Source organism: Rhea americana, unplaced genomic scaffold (assembly GCF_003343005.1).
Source record: "Rhea americana isolate MKP2758 unplaced genomic scaffold, rheAme1 scaffold_107, whole genome shotgun sequence".
Taxonomy (NCBI): domain Eukaryota; kingdom Metazoa; phylum Chordata; class Aves; order Rheiformes; family Rheidae; genus Rhea; species Rhea americana.
The window spans coordinates 967,014-985,041 of NW_028185117.1; the positions used below are offsets into that span (position 1 = coordinate 967,014).

At 47.2% G+C, this 18,028-nt stretch overlaps 1 protein-coding gene across 9 annotated transcripts in view; it reads left to right on the forward strand.

Moving 5' to 3' along the window:
• The window catches only part of EPHA5 (EPH receptor A5), a 151,732-nt gene that overhangs the window by 116,057 nt on the left and 17,647 nt on the right, over window positions 1–18,028 (forward strand). For 8 of the 9 annotated variants that reach the window (XM_085310181.1, XM_085310189.1, XM_085310225.1 and 5 more), the window contains 6 exons: window positions 6,358–6,423; window positions 10,642–10,709; window positions 11,902–12,027; window positions 13,143–13,328; window positions 15,972–16,033; window positions 16,851–17,060. In XM_085310181.1, coding sequence (XP_085166307.1) covers window positions 6,358–6,423; window positions 10,642–10,709; window positions 11,902–12,027; window positions 13,143–13,328; window positions 15,972–16,033; window positions 16,851–17,060 — 718 coding nt within the window. The remainder of the gene's footprint in view (window positions 1–6,357; window positions 6,424–10,641; window positions 10,710–11,901; window positions 12,028–13,142; window positions 13,329–15,971; window positions 16,034–16,850; window positions 17,061–18,028) is intronic. The other variant, XM_085310217.1, reaches the window with a different exon arrangement.

Sequence of the window (18,028 nt, forward strand, 5' to 3'; positions counted from 1 at the left end):
CCAGCGAGACGGTTATCTCCAAGCCTCCTGCCAAAGGTGACCCACGTCATGCATGACCCATGTCATGCAAAATATTGAAATCACCTTTGCACAAGTGAGAAGTGACAACAGCCAGGGCCCTCACCTGGAAGGTGTGGTCCTCAGGCCTTATTCCAAAGAGCTCTGCTCTCATCCTTCTCTGTGGACCCCAAGGGCAGTGGCAGGCTCTTCTGTAGGGCCACACAGGGTGTGTGGGAAGGGGCAGGCACAGGGCCTGGGGTGGGATCACTGGCTCATCTTCACCATCTCTGCTGCTGAAAGGAAGATCTGGCCAATGCAGGCTCATGGCATGTCCAAATCTGCATATCTTACTGCCAGGAGAGCGTGATACTAATGAAAACCAGGCCTCTGGTGTCCCTTAGGTCAGATATCCCCTTGGTCAAACCACCCAGAGACCCAATTACTTTTAAAAAAGAGGAGATGAATTCTTAGTTCATTTTTAGCTTTTCAAGCTGTGGCTGCACAGACTGGGAAGAACCCAGGCCCGCAGCTGGAGGTGGTGGAGCAGCCTCCAGCCCCATGGTCTGGTTCATCATTAGAGAAGTAGCTTCAGGATTGCAGGGCTTGTTAGCCACTTGGAGATCTTGCGAATTTTAATGCCTTCCCAGTGTGCTGAGTGACTCGTGAGAACAGCCAAATAAACCCCAGAAACCCAGAAAGTTGGCAGCCAATTTGAAATTAAACAAAGCAAAACAAAAAAATTGCTCCTGTTTTGAAGAAGCAGAAATGCCACTGAAATATGTCAGTCATGCTGCTTTGCCTTGGATATGATTTCAAGACAATTCATGGAGTGTTTCTCATGCTGGGACACTGCTGAGGTGATAAATGTATTCCAAGTCACAGGCTAATCCCTTTTAGAAGCTGTTAACCTGTTTCTGGAAGACACTCTGCTCTGTCTTTGGAGTGGTTACGTATTCCAGCACTTGGCACCAGGGGGTTAAATGTCCTTTTCTAATTCTTTCCACTAATTATTTTTGCAAAGACAGACATTTTGATCTCCAGGAGTTGCTTCAACTGGAAGCACCACTGCTTTCCACACCGAGCTCCCGTCTCCTCCCTGGCTAACGCAGGAGGGCAGGTTCTGCCCAGCTCCAAAGCTAGGGAGAAAAACCCTGTAGGTGTGCAGCGGTGCGGACACAGCTAGGGCAGCTTCTGCAGACAGGCTCCTTGCCTCCAACTCTGTGCTGCTCCTGGGCCCCCACCCGTCCCTAAGCACTTCAAAATTGGGATGTTGCTGCCACGGGTGTCTCATGGCATTTCTTTGCCGGGCATCTCAGGAGTGAGGACACTCACAGTGCTGGGGAAACTGGAAAAGGAAGGGATGGGGAAAGTCTTCCTTCTCTCTGCAGTTTAGAAAGTTATTTTGCAGCCATACAACTCAGGAGTTTGCTGGGCTCTGCAGGCGTTTTATTTTCCACTAGGTCTCTGAAGGCAGAAGTTTCCACACCTCTTCCTTTTGGCTTTTCAAGTATCTCTGCAGTTTCTCGCTCCTTTTGAGCGAAGGTAAATAACAGCTTGGCATTTCCCGTTGGCAGCTGGCCCTAACCCAAAGGTCAGCTCGGCGTTAGTCACAGCGGCATTTCCACGCGCCAGCGTCCATCTGTGGAAGCACGCTTTGTTGCTGAAACTGGAGCTTCCTGGGAATTTGCAACTAAATGCGCTTTGCCCTAAACAATTAAGCTGCATTTCAGAGCTGATTTACTTGCAGATGCTCAAGAAAAGCTTGCTGGAAATAGCCTGTCCTCTGACCAAGGTTGCAATGCCACTAGGCAAAATAGCTGATAACTTTTTAAGTCTTGCAGTCTTTATATCAAGAGCATATTAATTATATAACAATCAAGATTACAAATCAAAGAATCCCTGAATCAGACCTTAATCATCTCAGCAAAAAAAAAAAAAAAAAAGTGGATTGCAGATCTATTATTCAACCAGATACAAGCACTGAATTAAACACGGAGTTGTTACGATCTTTGTTTTCTTAGGATTATGTGCTTTTCTGAAGAGCACAACGTATTTTACAGATGCAGCGAGGCTAAATTTGCTCTCCTAGCAATGTCTGAATTAGATGCTGCTTGCATCACTGTTCTCAGTTGAAGCGCCTGCTAATCTGAAATCATTGCAGGCTTTTGTTTTAAAATCTGTGTCGGGCATACATCAGTAGCGGAGACTGCACGCAACATCCTGCCAGGGGAGTAAGGTGCTGCAGACGTTGCCGGTGTGCCGTCAGCCCTTGCAGTCCTATGATAAACCTAGGTGGGAGGCCAGGCGCAAGGTTGCAACCTTGCAAGGTTGGAACAGCCTGCAAGGGAGCAGCGGTGGGAAGGCAACCCTCTGCTCCAGAGCGGTTTTTGCCTGTTTTGCCCTTCAAAACAACCCTGCTTACAAAACTCAAGGGGTCTTAGGTGGAGTGTTGAGGACTGCAGTTCTCTCTGGTCCCCCGCGCCTTAGAGCTTCGTAGCGCTAAATGAAGAAACGGGCTTCTACCGAGTTAAACGAGAGCGAGTTCAGTGGAAATACTATTAGGTCAATGCTGAGCTGCTTTGCAAAAACCGCTCAAAAGAAATAACAAGTGTGCGGTGCACCTGCATTTATAGCCAGCTATCTACCTGTTACAGATGACCTTTCCATCTAAAGTGATCTTCCAAAGGACTGGAAGGAGGGTTTTTTTTTTTAGAAGTTAACAAAAATATATTTGAAGCAGCAAAACCCACCCCTCACCCCATGTTGTGCAGATACAGAAAGTCTCTCCTGGCAAGGAACAAGCCTTCAAAAGACAGAGCAAAGGCAAATCTTGCCCCCTGGGTATTGGCAATTAGAGGCTTCCACACCAGAGTATCCATCCTTGACCTCAGTTAATTTAGACTTTTAAATATCCACCCCTGCAGTGGCAGAGGGCTACTGGCTGGACACAAATATGTGCATCTTTTTAAAAAGTGACTTTGAAGGAGCAGAGGAGTTGAGAGGGTTGTTGGCGTGTATTCCGGCTTTGGCAACCTGGTGCGATGTGGGAGGTCAAAACGGATGCGTTTTTCCACAAACATCTCCCCCCACACACACCCCAATCTTTTTCCAATATGTGTCAGGGTTTAAAATAGTTCCTTTTTTTTTGATATTTCCGTAGGAAACAGCAAAGACAGTTTGTAGATAATGTTTTCCATAGGGAGGATTTTTCCAGCGTGAGTCACAATTTTTGTTAATTGTGACATTTTAAAGGAATTTTATCTCTACGTTCCTGCCTGCTTTTCCTTTTTCCTATATGASGTTGTCTCCCGTGATTCATTTTACTGCAGCCAGCACGTTAACAGCCTCTTTGCTCTTTGGCGGTACCTTTTCCCGCAGCTGAAGGAATGGGGCAGAYGGACCATCGCGGATAGGTGACCGACTGGTGGGTCTGTTCTGCACAAGCCTTGTCCGAGCCAGGCAGGGGCAGGATGGTAGCACGGTCAGCGAGGAAGAGGCAGCACCTGCRTTCGGAAGAGCTGCGTTTGGTGGCACTGGGCAGGCCCTGCAGCTGCTGGGGTAATGCACTCGGATAGCATGCAGTCAGGGATTTGAGTGTCTTAAAATAGAGCCTTACAACGTCTTGGCTGTGCAGTGGGTGGAGAGTGGAAAAGACCATCGGGCTGGCATCCTTCTGCACTTCCAGCGATTTCRCTGTGCTTTGGGCACTAGAAATAAGCAGCGTGACCGCTCCTGAAGGCACTGCGTGCTGTGACACTTGCCCTAGAGAAAAGACTACAAGGAAGTATAATACCACCCAYTTCCACGAGATCTTTCCGAGTGCAGCTCCCTTCCCTGGAAGTGGAAGCCTCCTTTCCTCATAGCGACTGTACGTGCATCATCCAGTCAGGCTGTTGTATTTTCAGTTATTCTGCAATACGCTTGTAGCAGTTTGCAGCGTATAATGTCCCTGTGGTGGTGTTTGAAGGATGCGCGTTGACTCACGAGGTGCTGGCCTTCTGAGCTAGGCATGGAGGCAGTCGTCGCTGCCGTCTCACAAGGCTGCGCAAAGGAGCAGAAAAATCTTCCCAGAAAGCCTCGAGCATTTTGGTCTCTAATTGCATGCCTCTCAAGAGCATCCCATTAGAACAGCTTATTAAAAGCAAAGGAGGAGGCTTTCATTTAGCATGCGTCCAAGTCTTCACCGGCCGCAGCTATATAGGGCAGAGTCTTGCTGAGCTGCATCTAGGCACTAGAAACACAGTTGAATTCCAAAAGTTGTCTAGGTCATCTGCAGACCCGTAGTAAATTAATTACGTTGAGAGAAGGCACATCATATATATTTCATGAAGCAAGCATGCAGTCGCAGGATTGAAACTGGGCCAAGGGTGTTGATAAGTGCTCCTGGCACACATTTATTTAAGTTGGTTTTCCAGACAGTTTGGTTTGAGAGCCACYGAGGCCGTACAAGGTGACCTTTGCTGGAGTTGGAGGAGTGTCAGCTTTTCTCGTCTAAGAGGACTCAAAACTAGGTTGGTGTAGCCAAGACCCAGGGACGCAGCTCTCGCCACGGAGGTCCCGGAGGCTCCGCTGCGGCTCCAGGCTCTCCACRTTGTCCCTGACCATCTGCAGGGTTGCAAACCTGATTTGCAAATAGGCTTTTGGAGATGCTGCCACATCAGCGCCTCGCACTTTGCAGCAAAGGGAATTTAACYGTGCAAGTGTTTTCTCAATAACCTTTGCTGATATACGGGAGTGTCTCCTCTTAACCTTGAGCAGACCTGAGAGACTTCCAGGTAACAAGTCAGCTTGCTGGTAAAGATTTTAAAACCAGTTTTGTTGGCCTCAGGGTTTTCATATTCTGAAGTGCTTTCTTGTCAAGTATCTTTGCCAGATCAAGAGGTCTTTTAAGCCTTAGCAATGATAAATCCTTCTCTGCATTAACTGCTGAGGCCAGTTACTGCATTCGCTTCCCTGTCCAAGTGCTCCTTGGACTGCAGAGCGAATCTTGTCCTCCGCTGAACCAGCTTAGTTTGTTTCCCGTAGTCTTAGATTTTCTCTAATGTTACACGTTTTACTATTTTAATCCTAAATGAGATCTGAAAGCACAGCGTTATGTGCCTGGTGTGCAGGAATAGGGATGTATCAAGGAATCAAGGCTCACTTGCATTTGAGCATTTCCCCCTCTCCCCATAAAGAAAGTRACTGAGATTTTAAGTACTTTGCACTCACCGCTGGGAACAGGTTTTGTTTCAGAGCAGCTCAGTTTCCRATCAGGCACCCAAACAGGTTTCTGTGTATCAGAAAACAGGGAGCAATTTTCTTTTTAAGGAAACGGTTGCTTTCAGATTAATTGAACTGTTGTTTCAAAAACTTTGACTTTGGATGCTGAGCAGTGTGGGAAGGTTTGGTAATAGCAACTATTAGAAGAAGCCTGGGGTGAAAAAGGCCTTCTGCTAAAATACAAGCTAATGGAGCTAGAGTCATCTCAGTCCAGCTAGAGCYACAGGCATCTTCTAGAGACTTGCCTGTCCCCTTCACTCAAGCCRTGTGAGCTTAGCCCAGAAAGCAGAAGAATGGACTCAAAATATATAACGTTCCACTTCCTTTTGTGTACTTTGGGGTTTTGGACCTCCAGGGTTAACGTGTATCGACGGAGAGATTTAGTAAAAGCTGAACTTTTCCCATGTTATATTAATATGAGTCTGGGAGCTGGGGCATTACGAAAATATCAAATGTTATCCATTATGGTAAAAGAATTGGCATCACTGCTTATAAAATGCTTGCAAGTCGTTCCACTGATGCAAAAGGAGCTGAGAGAGACATTTTTCGCCAGCTCTAATTTAAGTAAGCACATAATCCAGTATATAATTCTGTAAATCATTGCATGCCTGAAGTTATTTTGCATCATAATTTAAGGAAGTGCAATTGCAGAATGTTAATTTTGTCAAAATAGGCTATTTTAATGTGTTCAGGCGTTGTAAGCTCTACTTTAAAAATCTGAAGGGCGCAATTTTGCRGGGGGGAACACTGCATGATGATGATTTTATGAGAAACGATAAGCAAGATCTTCAGCTGGCTTTAACTGGAATAGCTGTCAAAATCACTGGGCCCGTGCTTATATGTCGTACTGAAGATCTACCTGTTGCTAAATCACTTCGGTATATTCAGTAACCGAAAATTGCCTGGGCGGGTTTTCCAAGCAGGATAGCGGGCAGTTGCAGAGCCCGCTGCTGGGCGAACGCACGCTCGTGAGACTAGAAGCTCCGAGTAATAATAACGAACAAGTAGCGCATATGAAAATGTTGCCAATGTATTTGCACCTTGCCAGGGCAGTGGGATTATTCCTTATCCTGGGCCTTTTTGTTTGCTTTTCAGTTGCTGCGATCATGGCTGTGGGTGGGCTTCTTCTCTGCGTGCTGTTGCCTATCCGAGCCTAATATGGTCAGTGTGCCCACCCGCCCTGGCTCCCCTTCGGTGTCCCACCTCCGTGTTTTCCGTGCGCACTCCGCCGCCCTCTCCCTTTCTTGTACCGACCTGCAAATCGCTTTCACATCCGGCCTCCGCACCCAGCTTGTGTCTCGCAACGACTCCGAGTAGCCTTAACCCGAAGCACAGAGGTTCTCCAGTAAGAGCAGGGGATCGCCAGTCTGCTACGTTGTCCCGTGCTGGGGCGATGCAGACAGCGCGCCGGCGATGCCGCGTGTCGCAATAACGAGCGTCGCCTAACTTGGACGCTGGACGCTTCGTCCCAAACCTGTCACCAAGGCGGGGGTGGTGGTGGTGGTGGTGGTGGTGGCAGTGGTGGGGGATAGTTGACCAAAAAGAAAGCAAAAGAGGGGGCAGGCAGGAGGGAGCGTTTTTAATGGCATGTGAGGTGCATGTCGGTGCAACGAGCTGTATGCCATCGGTGCCGATGACGTGGAGCCGTTTGCAAGGATATGGCCGAGGTGCCGCGGACATATCGTTGCTGGCGCTGGGCGCCGGGTGTCTGTGCTGCATGCTGCCCCGTCCTGCGACCGCCTCGCGCGGGGCTGCCTGACCACCTCCTGTGCTCTCCTCTTCTCTCCTCGTTCACAACTCATCAAAACAAGGGTGGGTTTAATTGCAACCGTAGAGCGTCCGCTTGCCGCCCTAGGAGCGCGGAGCCTTCCCGCTTGCATTCCCGGCCAGCCACGGCGTGCGCCCTGTAGCCGGGGGAGCTGCGCGTGAAGCTTTCGGACTCCGTGTTCTGGAGGACGCTGAGGCTTTGCGTAGCGTTAGCTGCAGTACCCAGCGCGGAGCGCAGCGGTGGCCGGGGCGGACCATTCCCGGGTCCTCTCGTCCCGTCCCCTTACTTGGAGCCCAGGGAGGAACCAACCTCAGCCTGCAAAGGCCCCAAAGCCAAAGGCTTCCTTTTTTTTTTTTTTTTTTTCAGTTCTCACAACTTCCAAGCACTGAAGAGCAGCATCAGGAAGGTGGCAATGTTGGACGTGCCTACTCAGAAGAGCACCGAACGCAGCAAAGGAACAAGACTGGTTATAAGGGAAGGCGAGAGGCATGGAGAAAGCCATCCAGACCTGGCAAATACCCTCTGCGAGTTTTCCTGCTGACTCGCGGAGCAAAAAACRCAGCGACAAGCTGCTGTGCTGGGCGGCGCGGATGGGAAAAGAGACTTCAAGGCCCAGGCACCGTCCGCTGTGCTCGAGGAAGGCAGGACGAGCTCTTTAAAGAGATTTATGGGGCTCACTTCCGAGGGAGCTTCCTGCAAGAAGGGCAAACGGCATCTTGTCTCGATTATTTTTTAATTGTCAGCTTCGGGAAGCGAGGAGTCGTTCAACGCAAAGGCGACAGCGAGAGACCGACGGCTAAAAATACCGCGCCTGGAATTTGGGAACTTCCTCTGTATCCAAGTCAATCGGAGGTGCAGTACCGCATCGGGCAGAGCCGAGCAGCCCGCGGTGCCTGGGAAAAGAGCGGAAAAGGCGGCGGGGTCGTGGCTTTCCGCTGCCAGCTGGCTTCTGCCACGTGAGGCTACGGGCCTCGGTTTCCCGCTTGGGTCCTTCATCTTTCTACCTGTCCGTTTTATATTTCATAAACCTATATAGGGATCATTTTACAACTTCACTTTTATAATCTGCCCCGTCAATATTTTATGAGCCGCCTGCCAATCTGCAAGTAGTTCTTAAATAAGACATGATGCCCTAAGAATATTTAAAATCTTACTTTTTTTCCCCCCCTCTGATACTTTTATTGAAAAACATGGAGCTGTGCACGGAAGCTATTTGCTTTCTAGATCCAGAAACTGGGACGAAGCTGCAGCAGGAGCAAATGGCTTGAGATTCAGGCGTGCTTCTGAATTACGTCAGCTCTTTGCCCAAGTGGCTCAAGCTCAGCGGGAGATAAAATGAGCGTCAGGATCTTTATACTTTTGCTGTACAGGATACAGAAAATATACAGAAGCTCTCCGTTTTGTACAATGACAGTAAGCGAGAGGATGAATTTTCAGGAGACCTCGACTTGCAGTTTTTTCCAACAAATGCACAGGCAGAAATCTCACAAACAAGTAGATTTTTAWTTTTTTTTTGCCACGAAATACCTTTTAAAAGCAAAAATTTAGACAATTTATCTGCTGGTAAGCTGCGTTGCGTAGTGCAGCCGGGCTGCTAGCCTGAAATTGCAGATTTTTATAGAATTTGGTTTGGGAAAAAAGAAGAAAAAAAAACTTCTGTTGCGAGGCATTTAACAAAGCTAAAGGTCCAGAAGGGAAGAAGCGTGGTTTAGCTCCAGGCAACGTATGCACGGGCTATTTCTCGGAGCGATTTAAGGACGTGAGGCTGCGAAAGGCTCAGATGACAAGTGCTGGACAGGTTTTGCAGGAAGGTTTGTTAGTGATGCCGAGCTGTTGCCGCGGAGTCGCAGTCCTCTAGCTGCGCCCGCGCGTCGTCAGGGCTTGTTTTAACGATGCTCTGGGGGTGGCAGAGCCTGATTTAGTGTGTTGAAGCGACATGCTGCTGTATGGTGCTGCTGTACGCGTTACGCGGCTCCGGAGAGGGCGCGGGCAGAGGCGGCTCGGTTGCCTTGGCCCCTATTTCTGCGCGGTAAAGCACTGGCCGTTTTGCACTGAGGTATGCTCAGATTGCTGCACCGGAGGGCTTCCCTGTCCCCGCTTCTCTCTTCCCTCCCTTCTTTCCAGTTTTAGCCTTTGCATCTCTTTASAGCTGAATCATCCTGAGATGCGGTTAGTAAGAAGGGTTATGCTGGAAAAGAGATTTTTTTTTTTTTTTGGTAGGCGAAATACTCTAGCCCTGATAAGGGTTTTTGCTTTAAAAGATGAAGAGAAGGGATTTTGTATATCCTTTCAGCAGCACAAGGATGAGTTGAATCCTGTTTATAAGTGGAAATCTGAGGTTTTTGAGAACATATTTTGAAAATTCCTTCCCCCGCCCCAGTCCTAAATATTACTTTTGCAGAAAGCTGATTTAACTTTCAACACTTTGCAGCAGAAAAAAAAAAAAAAAAAAAAAAGGAGGTGCCAGAAATGGCAATTGGTTTTGATCCTCACATGTTTAGTTTTTATACTTTTGGGGAGCAGGGGAAAACTGGTGAACAGGAGAAGAAACCATTTCCAGCCAGTCCTAGCCAGGGATCTCCCGCACCAAAACGGCCGCTGATGTGGGGCTCACTTAGAGAGCCTGCCGAGACCCATATATACATATATGTATGTGTATATAGCAGGGCGCTGTGCCCGCAGAGTTACCCTGTAGACTGCAGCTTCCCGAGGGGTTTTCCAAGTGAAGCAGGTCCCAGACACCACCCGAGCAGCCACTTACATGCAAAAATCCCCTAGAAAACCRGTGGGATTTACACCACCTAGAAACCAAAACCTGCCCATTTTGGGGCACGGGAGGCATCGGGGAGAGCAGCCAAAGACTAACAGGAGGAATCCCTGGGGGAGCTGCGTTTGCAGCTCCAGCGTGCGATCCGGCAGCGTGCTTTGCATTGCTGGGTGCTAATGCCGCAGCAGTAGCTCTTGCTGCCGGGCAGGGGGGATCGCATGAAAGCTCGCTGCCCGGCTAAAGATAGGAGGTGCGCGGGAAACACCCGCAGAGGCAGAAATGCATAGGAGACCTTTGAAGGCAGTGAGACGACAGGTATTCATTTTTTATCCCATCATTTTGCATGCGTATGAGATGGGGATGTTGGCACAAGGCTGTTTTCTAAAGCCTCGGAGTTGAAGGACCTGTACAGCGTGTGAAGGGGACCACACAATATTGACGTTACAACACCTGTAAAAGCGAGGGCCGGGGCTCTGCAGTCCAGGAGATCTCACTTCTGTGATTTTAATGTTTCATCCCATTCCCCTTCCATTGTCCTTCCTGTTCTTGCTGTTTTCTTCCTAATAATAGCTAAATTAGATGTATGATAGATGGAGTTTTTCAGAAGCATCTGTGGGATTTGGAAGCACAAGGCCAATTGAAAATCAGTGGGCCTTGGGCCCTGAACCACTTTAGGGAAATTCCAAGTAGTTTGATGAGCTAAAACTGGGACAGCGGCAATCTGGCCACTTGAGAGTTCGGATTCGTCACTGCTCTGAGTTTTTGTGCTTTGTGCGATTGAAGTAATGAGCAGGGTTCAACTCTACCAGAGACCAAAGCATTCTTCTTTTGCTTTTTTTTCCAGGCGCTGTGGCTATAGCAAGGCTAAACAAGATCCAGAAGAAGAAAAAATGCATTTTCATAATGGCCACAGTGAGTAAAGAGAGAAGCTGCGTACACATGTTTTTGGCTGTCCGTGGTAATGAGAAATACAAGTGGGAGTTTTTGCAGAAACTATTTTGCTGGTAATTCACAGAAGAATCCAGTTAATGCGGTTATTCGGAAGTCCCCATCTTCCCCCACTCCAGGTCCCATGGAGAACCCAGCCCAGGCTTAACTCTGCACTCAAACAGCTCCATCAACTTCAGTCAGCTTTACATGTGTCCGACTCTTCATTCCTGTACGTCTTTTTTCCAGGATGGGTCAACTCGAGGGATCTGATTGCAAAAGATATGTCTAGCTAGCCGCCATGGCTGGAATCCTTGCTGCACGGCTCAGGATGCTATTAATTTTTGCCTGGCTGGCACATAACAGCATTACATTTTTGTGGTCTGGATGTCTCTGTCCAGAATACCTATTTTAAACCTTTGCTTCATCCCAGCCAGCAGCGAGGACCCAGCCCACAGCTGCTATTTCCCTTGGATGCTTCTGCAAAGGAGTAAGGAGTAATTCCTACTTCTTGCTCGTTGCGAGCTTACAGAAATACCATATTAATGCCTGTAAGCTCATCTGAATATGCAAAGATGTACGGTGATACTTAAAAATACGAACCTATGGCTGCTGTCAGTCCTTCTGGACATCTAAAGCTAGTGTCTGAAAACCCTTCTTCCGTAAAGCGTGGTGGGACCTGTGACTGTGTAACAGCTAGGTGCTTTTTGGTGTGGAAAAGGCAAATGCATCTGGAGCAAAAGTCAAATTTCCATTAGTGCTGTGTAATGAAGGTAACAGGAAGCGAATCAATTAAGAACCACAGTGTAATGTAGCTGTCGTAGGAGACTGATGAGCAGTTTTTCATGTGAGTAGCCTTAACGATTGTCAAAACAAACTTATAATAAGGATAATGAAAATACCTTTTCCCTCTCAAGTCCCAAAGAAAAAAGCCTAATATTGATTAGATTTATAATGATACAACCCACAGGCTTTGTTGTACTGCAGATATTCTGTTCATTTAAATCTCAGCAACTACATCCGAAATAACGTGGCTGATTGATTAGGTAATATGTAACTGCTAGGGCAGAGTTTATTGCAGCCCTGCATCAACCCTCATCCRTCCGACTGGCTTTGCAAGTCGTTCCTGCAACGATTCCTGGGCCTGAAACGATAACGTTGCGATTTGYGTTCACAGTTAAGCTGCCGGGAGTGAGGACCTACATCGACCCCCATACCTACGAGGACCCGAACCAGGCTGTGCACGAGTTTGCCAAGGAGATTGAAGCTTCCTGCATAACGATCGAAAGAGTTATCGGAGCTGGTATGGAAATGCCTTTCCTGCCCCTTGGCAACACGGGAGGGTTTCCTTTCCTAGCACTGGAAATCAGAGACRATCTGTCAAATATTTGTCCTCTTAGGCACTTTGCAAGCGATGCAGAGCCTTGTTCCAAGCGTGGGAAAAGCTTGTGATTGGCGATTTTGAAAGTCAGTGACTAAAACCAGCAAAAAATCGTCCGTTTGGACCAAGCTAAATTCTTTCTGTAGATTTTAAGGGAAAGGATTCAGTTAATTCTCAGKTTTTTTTCACCATTTTAAGCTTTCTCTTCCTCCCCCATTAAGCTCAGTTTCAAAACAGAAATTAAGAAGGCGTTTGAGATGAAACATGCATGTAGAAGCCTGAAGCATTTAACTTCTTTGAACAAAAAAAACTAAATTCTCATTTTCTTTCCAGMTGATCTGTTTGTTTAGACATGCATCCAACCTTTAGGAATATTTTGCATCTTCTGAAACTGTACTTTTGGAGATAGTTTACTGCTCACCAGAAAAAAAAAATCCATTTGGGTTACTAAAAAAAAAAAAGTGATTGCAAAATCAGAAAGGGTTTATGGTCTATAAAAATGTATATTGCTGTGAAAGGCTAACAGTGTTCCATCTATTTAACTTACCAAAGGAGGGCTAAGAAGAAGCTTGCTTGTGTTTTTCAGTTATCTRCACAGGAAGATGGTACAGGATATGACCAGACTCTTTAATCTAGTAGACAAAAACATCATGAAACAGGGAAAAAAAATAACAAATGGGAAATAGAGATAACTATTTAAATATAAGAAAATCCACTACTGGAGCAGTTCACCTATAGGAGGGGATAAAACCCATCACTAGGAATGTTTCRTTTGACATATCTTTCCACAAAACCAAGATTTGCAGCTTCCTGGTTTTCTTGGGCTGGCGAATTACTTGGCCTGTGTTACACTGGCTATTTGGGTAGCTGATCACCGGRATGTTGTGCTTTCCACATCCAGGAGCGCATGACAGTGTATTGCTGATCAGCGATCTATAGGAGCGGGGCTGTATACCATATGTGTTTCCTATGGACAGACATATGCTGTGCGCTCCTCCGGCATGCTATGATCCCTTTCTTTCCAATTTCCTCTGCAGGGGAATTTGGAGAAGTCTGCAGTGGGCGATTGAAACTGCAGGGRAAACGGGAGTTCCCGGTGGCTATCAAAACCCTGAAGGTAGGCTACACGGAGAAGCAAAGACGAGACTTCCTGGGCGAAGCAAGCATCATGGGGCAGTTCGACCACCCCAACATCATCCACCTGGAAGGCGTTGTCACAAAAAGTAGGTACAAGCTGCTGTGCACCGCTGCCTTTAAATACAGCTGATGGGAGAGGTAGGAGTGCAGGTGGAGGAAAATTTGGGTAACTCCAGTCACCGCTCTGCGTACATCATTTTTTAAAAAGAACAGCGTGTCTTAACGCAGGCAAAGTGGCCACGGGTATAGAGTATGAGAGAGGCGAGGGCTTGAGAAAAGGCTAACTCTGAAACGGCTGGCAGAAATCTCAGCACAAAAGCTGCCGCCGGCAGCAGGTGCGCCGTCCRGCAGCGGCAGCCCAGGCTGTAGCTCTGCCCCAGAGGTATGTTCCCATCATGGGCAACCATCAAAGGGCCATGTCCCCCTTGCGTGTCCCCAGCGGGAGCAGCGCATTGATCCTATGATCCAGCACGCAGAGCATGCTGCATTAAGCCAAAAGAAGTAAATAAATGGGGAAATGTCTCTCTGGGGTCCAGGGACGCAGGCTAAAGTCTAAAGCTTTCGCTGGCTTTGGGAAAGGGTGGGAAAGGATGAAAAAAGGATGGGGSCTCTTTCAGGCTGTCCTGTTTGCCCAGTGAGCTGATTTTTCCTTATAGTGGTAGTGRGAACCAAAGGCCACAGAAGCAGCAAGTGGCTTTGAAGCCGCRCAGCCAAGGGGATGGCTCTGCCCACCGCGCTCCGGGGCCCGCCGGGAGATGCTCTCCACTGTCTCGGCCTCTAGATGTTTCCTTTGGCAAGGTTAATCACAGAACGGCTTAGAGGGGAGAGGTGGGGAAGCCKTCTTCTCCTTGTGGAAGCAGAACCGCTCCAAAATTGGTGCTGGAGCAGCCGGTGCTGGGGACACAGACGCCGAGCTCCCCAGCAGCAGTTGAGATTTTTCCATCAGCATTTGGCTCTCTGGATGTTTGCATGTAAAAACCTGCTTTTTTCCTTCTTTTTTACACAAACCACAGCAATCTCTATTTGAGTTCCCAACCGTGACGCTGTCACAAACTCTTAAGGCCTAACTTCTCTTTCCATGAGCATTTTAGTCACTGGCCCTTCGTTGTTTCGGATCTTCAGGGTAAAATGTCTTTGATGCGTCATAATTTACTTGKGAAGTCAATTAACCTAAATTGAATTAGGCCATTTTTAATTCTGAATGAGAATATCCACACAGGGGCTTAGTGCAGTTTAACTAATCTACTTCAAACGCACACCTTTAGTTAATTTGGATTAATCGTCCTCGTTGTCCCCCTGCAGAGAAGCCTCTAGCCATTTCTGCTGTGCAAAGGGGCTGCTGGTCCTGTTTTCATTAGCGTGCCCCGTTTTGTCGCTCCGACGGCGTGCGCGTGGCATTCGCACGTCGGCGTGAATGACATCTGCGYGCCTCTCGTGGCCCCGTAACGCCCGCGGGAGGGAACCCTGCTGACACCGAGGCTCCGTCGAGCACTTCCGAAGGGCTCGGTGTTTACTTTTAACTTGCTCGGTTCAAAGTTGCCCTGTTGGTGGCTTTATTTTCACGCTTTTGGATATGAGGCTAATTTATTCCACAAWTAACTGCCAACCTGCAGCAGCCAGCTAATGCAACAAAAGTGCCAGAAATCTTCAAATGCAGTAACCCCAGAGGCTTTCCAAGCAGGGAATTTACTCTGCTGGGCTTAGACTTGTGCCCATCGTGCTGAGTCCACGCAATCCTGGGACCCTGGGCTGGTGCGAAAAAAAAGAGTTTAATTCTGGAAGAAACCTGCACTTCACACTGTTTTGTGCTGCCAGATTATTACCTGGATTATGTAGRTAATTAGAGAGTAAATTAGGCAAAGAGTTAACGGGAAAGAGGGAAGAGGAAGATCAACTCTAAACTGTAAAATATGAACTGATTTTTGAGAGCATTCGCCTTCATGTGCATGTTGCGACATGCAGCAGCTCTCACTGATCATTTCTACGAAAGACATTTATAATGCACTTTAGAAATAATTGACAGCTCCTCTTTTGTCTGGGCTTCATGCGAGTTAATGGAAATTGATTTAAATAAAAAATAATTTACATGTTCTTATAAGATTTCATTGAATTTACAAGGACTGGAGCACACCACATTAATTATTGCTATGTCATTGTGGCAAGCTAGCGAGAAATTAGATATAAAAACTGAGCAAAAACTATATACAATTACCATTAAAATGACTCGGGCATGAAAATTAATCAAATGGATTTGGAAAAACATTATTATTCATGTCAACAATAGGAGGCCAGGTCTTTTGTTCTGAACTTTTATTTTGATCCCTTTTTTTTAACTCGCTCTTTGAATTAGGCTGTATTTACAGTATGCGTCTCAGGAAGAGCTCCTGTTATTATATAGGAGACGTAAAAGGGAATTTTGATTTCCAGGTGTGCTTACTCATCACATGGGATGGCATGGATTAGGGGGAGGCTGTGTTGGTGAGCAAGGCACAGGTTATCTGCTGTCAGCTTGTGACCACTTTCTCAAAAATCATCTAAACCCTCCGCAGGACTCAGTCCTCCAGCCGTTACACGGGGCTGCCCTTCGTCCCCCTCTAGGGTAGCGGTGTCTCAGTGCAGATTTACTTTTGCATTGCTGYATATTCACAAGTGTTATGAAAAACTTTATTCCTTTATTTTATTTTTTCATTCTAAATGGGTTGCTAATAATTCATTTTTGTTTTTTCCAGGCAAACCAGTAATGATAGTAACTGAATACATGGAGAATGGTTCTCTGGATACGTTTTTGAAGGTAATACTTAAACTCTTTTTTCCAGGGGACCTTAGTTAATGTTTGGCTTCTTTACTGAAGGTTGGCATCAGTGCAAAAGTTTGCTGAGTGCGGGTACAGCCCTTAATGCTCCTTTTTGAAGGCAGGAGTAGCTCAGTTCTCACTTGATCTATATTTATACAGCAGCATGAAGGACCTGGTTTGTRTATCAATAACACCAGATAATGATAAATTGCGGAGTATTGTGTTTATTTTAGAAAGGAGTCTGCTGCATGGAAATGATTCACTCATCCTGCAAACCTTGGTGACATTTCAAGAACAAATCCAGGCCGTGTCCTGGCAAAACAGACTTGTCAGAGCTTTTCAAGAACCAGGAGCTTTGGAGGATGGAGCAGGGCGGAGGGAGTTAGGGGATCCAAGCAGCACCACGAGGATAGCCCGTAATCCCGAATTCTCAAACGTGGCCCTGTGCAGTTACGGTTTATGTTTAGCTTGATGCCGTTCAGGCAGCTGACTCGGAGACGGTCCACCTTGGTGCTTTTATGCACACAGCTACACCTGTTTACTCCTAGTAGCAGTCTCTTCATCACTCACCAGTGAGAACAGCTCGCTCCTTGATCACCAGTTAAAAGAACTACATTTCCTTAGCTTTGTCTCTAGGGAGCCTCCTCCAAACAATGAGACTTTCAAAAGCTTCCTGGTCAGAGCAGGAGAGTAATGAAATATTAATTTCCCTGTTTTTCTTCCCCGGAGACGTGTCTCTTTGCCTTTCTGCGCGCACACCGTGCTGAAGGTGCTGGGGCTCTCAGCCGATCGAACATCTCCCTTGCTTTTGCAGAAGAACGATGGGCAGTTCACAGTCATTCAGCTGGTTGGGATGCTGCGAGGCATCGCATCYGGGATGAAGTACCTGTCTGACATGGGGTACGTGCACAGAGATCTCGCTGCCAGGAATATCCTCATAAACAGCAACTTGGTCTGCAAAGTGTCCGACTTTGGGCTCTCCAGGGTCCTAGAAGATGACCCCGAAGCAGCATATACTACCAGGGTGAGTTATGGGGATTATGAACTGGTTGAGCTCAAGAAAAACAKAATCCCTGTCACATTTGATATTTAGGCTCTTTAGCAAAGAGGTTTGCTGTGAATGCAAAGCCCTCAAACTGTGTGCGTGAGGATTTTGGCCAGATGTTATCAGTTAATTGTTGTCAGATTAATTCTGCAAAATACCTGCAACTTTGCACTGGGGATGGCCAAACAAAGCAGGATTTAATGGCACTCTCACAGTGATTCAGTCCACGCTGAGCACCTGAGTCACACAGCCAGCTTTCAAAAAGCGCTACGTTCCCAGCTCCATTCTCTTCCCTTGGCAAATACCAGAGGGAGAAAAGAAACAGGAACAGGTGCTTTGCTTAGGTAYGTATGCAGAGATCTAAGCCACGGTCTCCTGATCGGCTTAGCCTTTTTGAAACACGTCTAAACACCCAAGGCTCATTGCTAAGGAAGCACGTTTGCCCCTGCAGTTTCCCCCCCGACATCAGAAGGGAGCTGTGGCAGCCTCGAGAATCCATCCCTTGCGCTGCGGCAGGATCCCGGGCTTCATGGGCATGAAGGCCACGCGTCCCGACGCTAGCGCGGGGCAGGTTTGGCACGGGGGTTTGGCAGTTGGGGAAAGGCAAGCCCTGCTTGCGGCCATGACCTGCTGCCACGTGCTAGTTGGCACCACTGAGAACGTGGCCCCTCACTGAAGTTATGCGCTGATGAGCCTGTGAATAAATAGCTATTGAAAAGGGGGATTTTTTTTTGTTTGTTAATTTGCTTTTTAAATGTTTTCCAAATTTTATCTTTTTTCCAGCAAAGAAAAACTCTAACACTCTAACAGGGGGTTCAGAGATACTTCCCAATATTTAGCTCAGCACTGGGAGGAAAGGACTTCACAGTAAAACATATTTTGATATAATAATCAAGGGAGACGACTCTCAACCCAATGACAAAAGTATTTCTTCATCCAAACTCTCC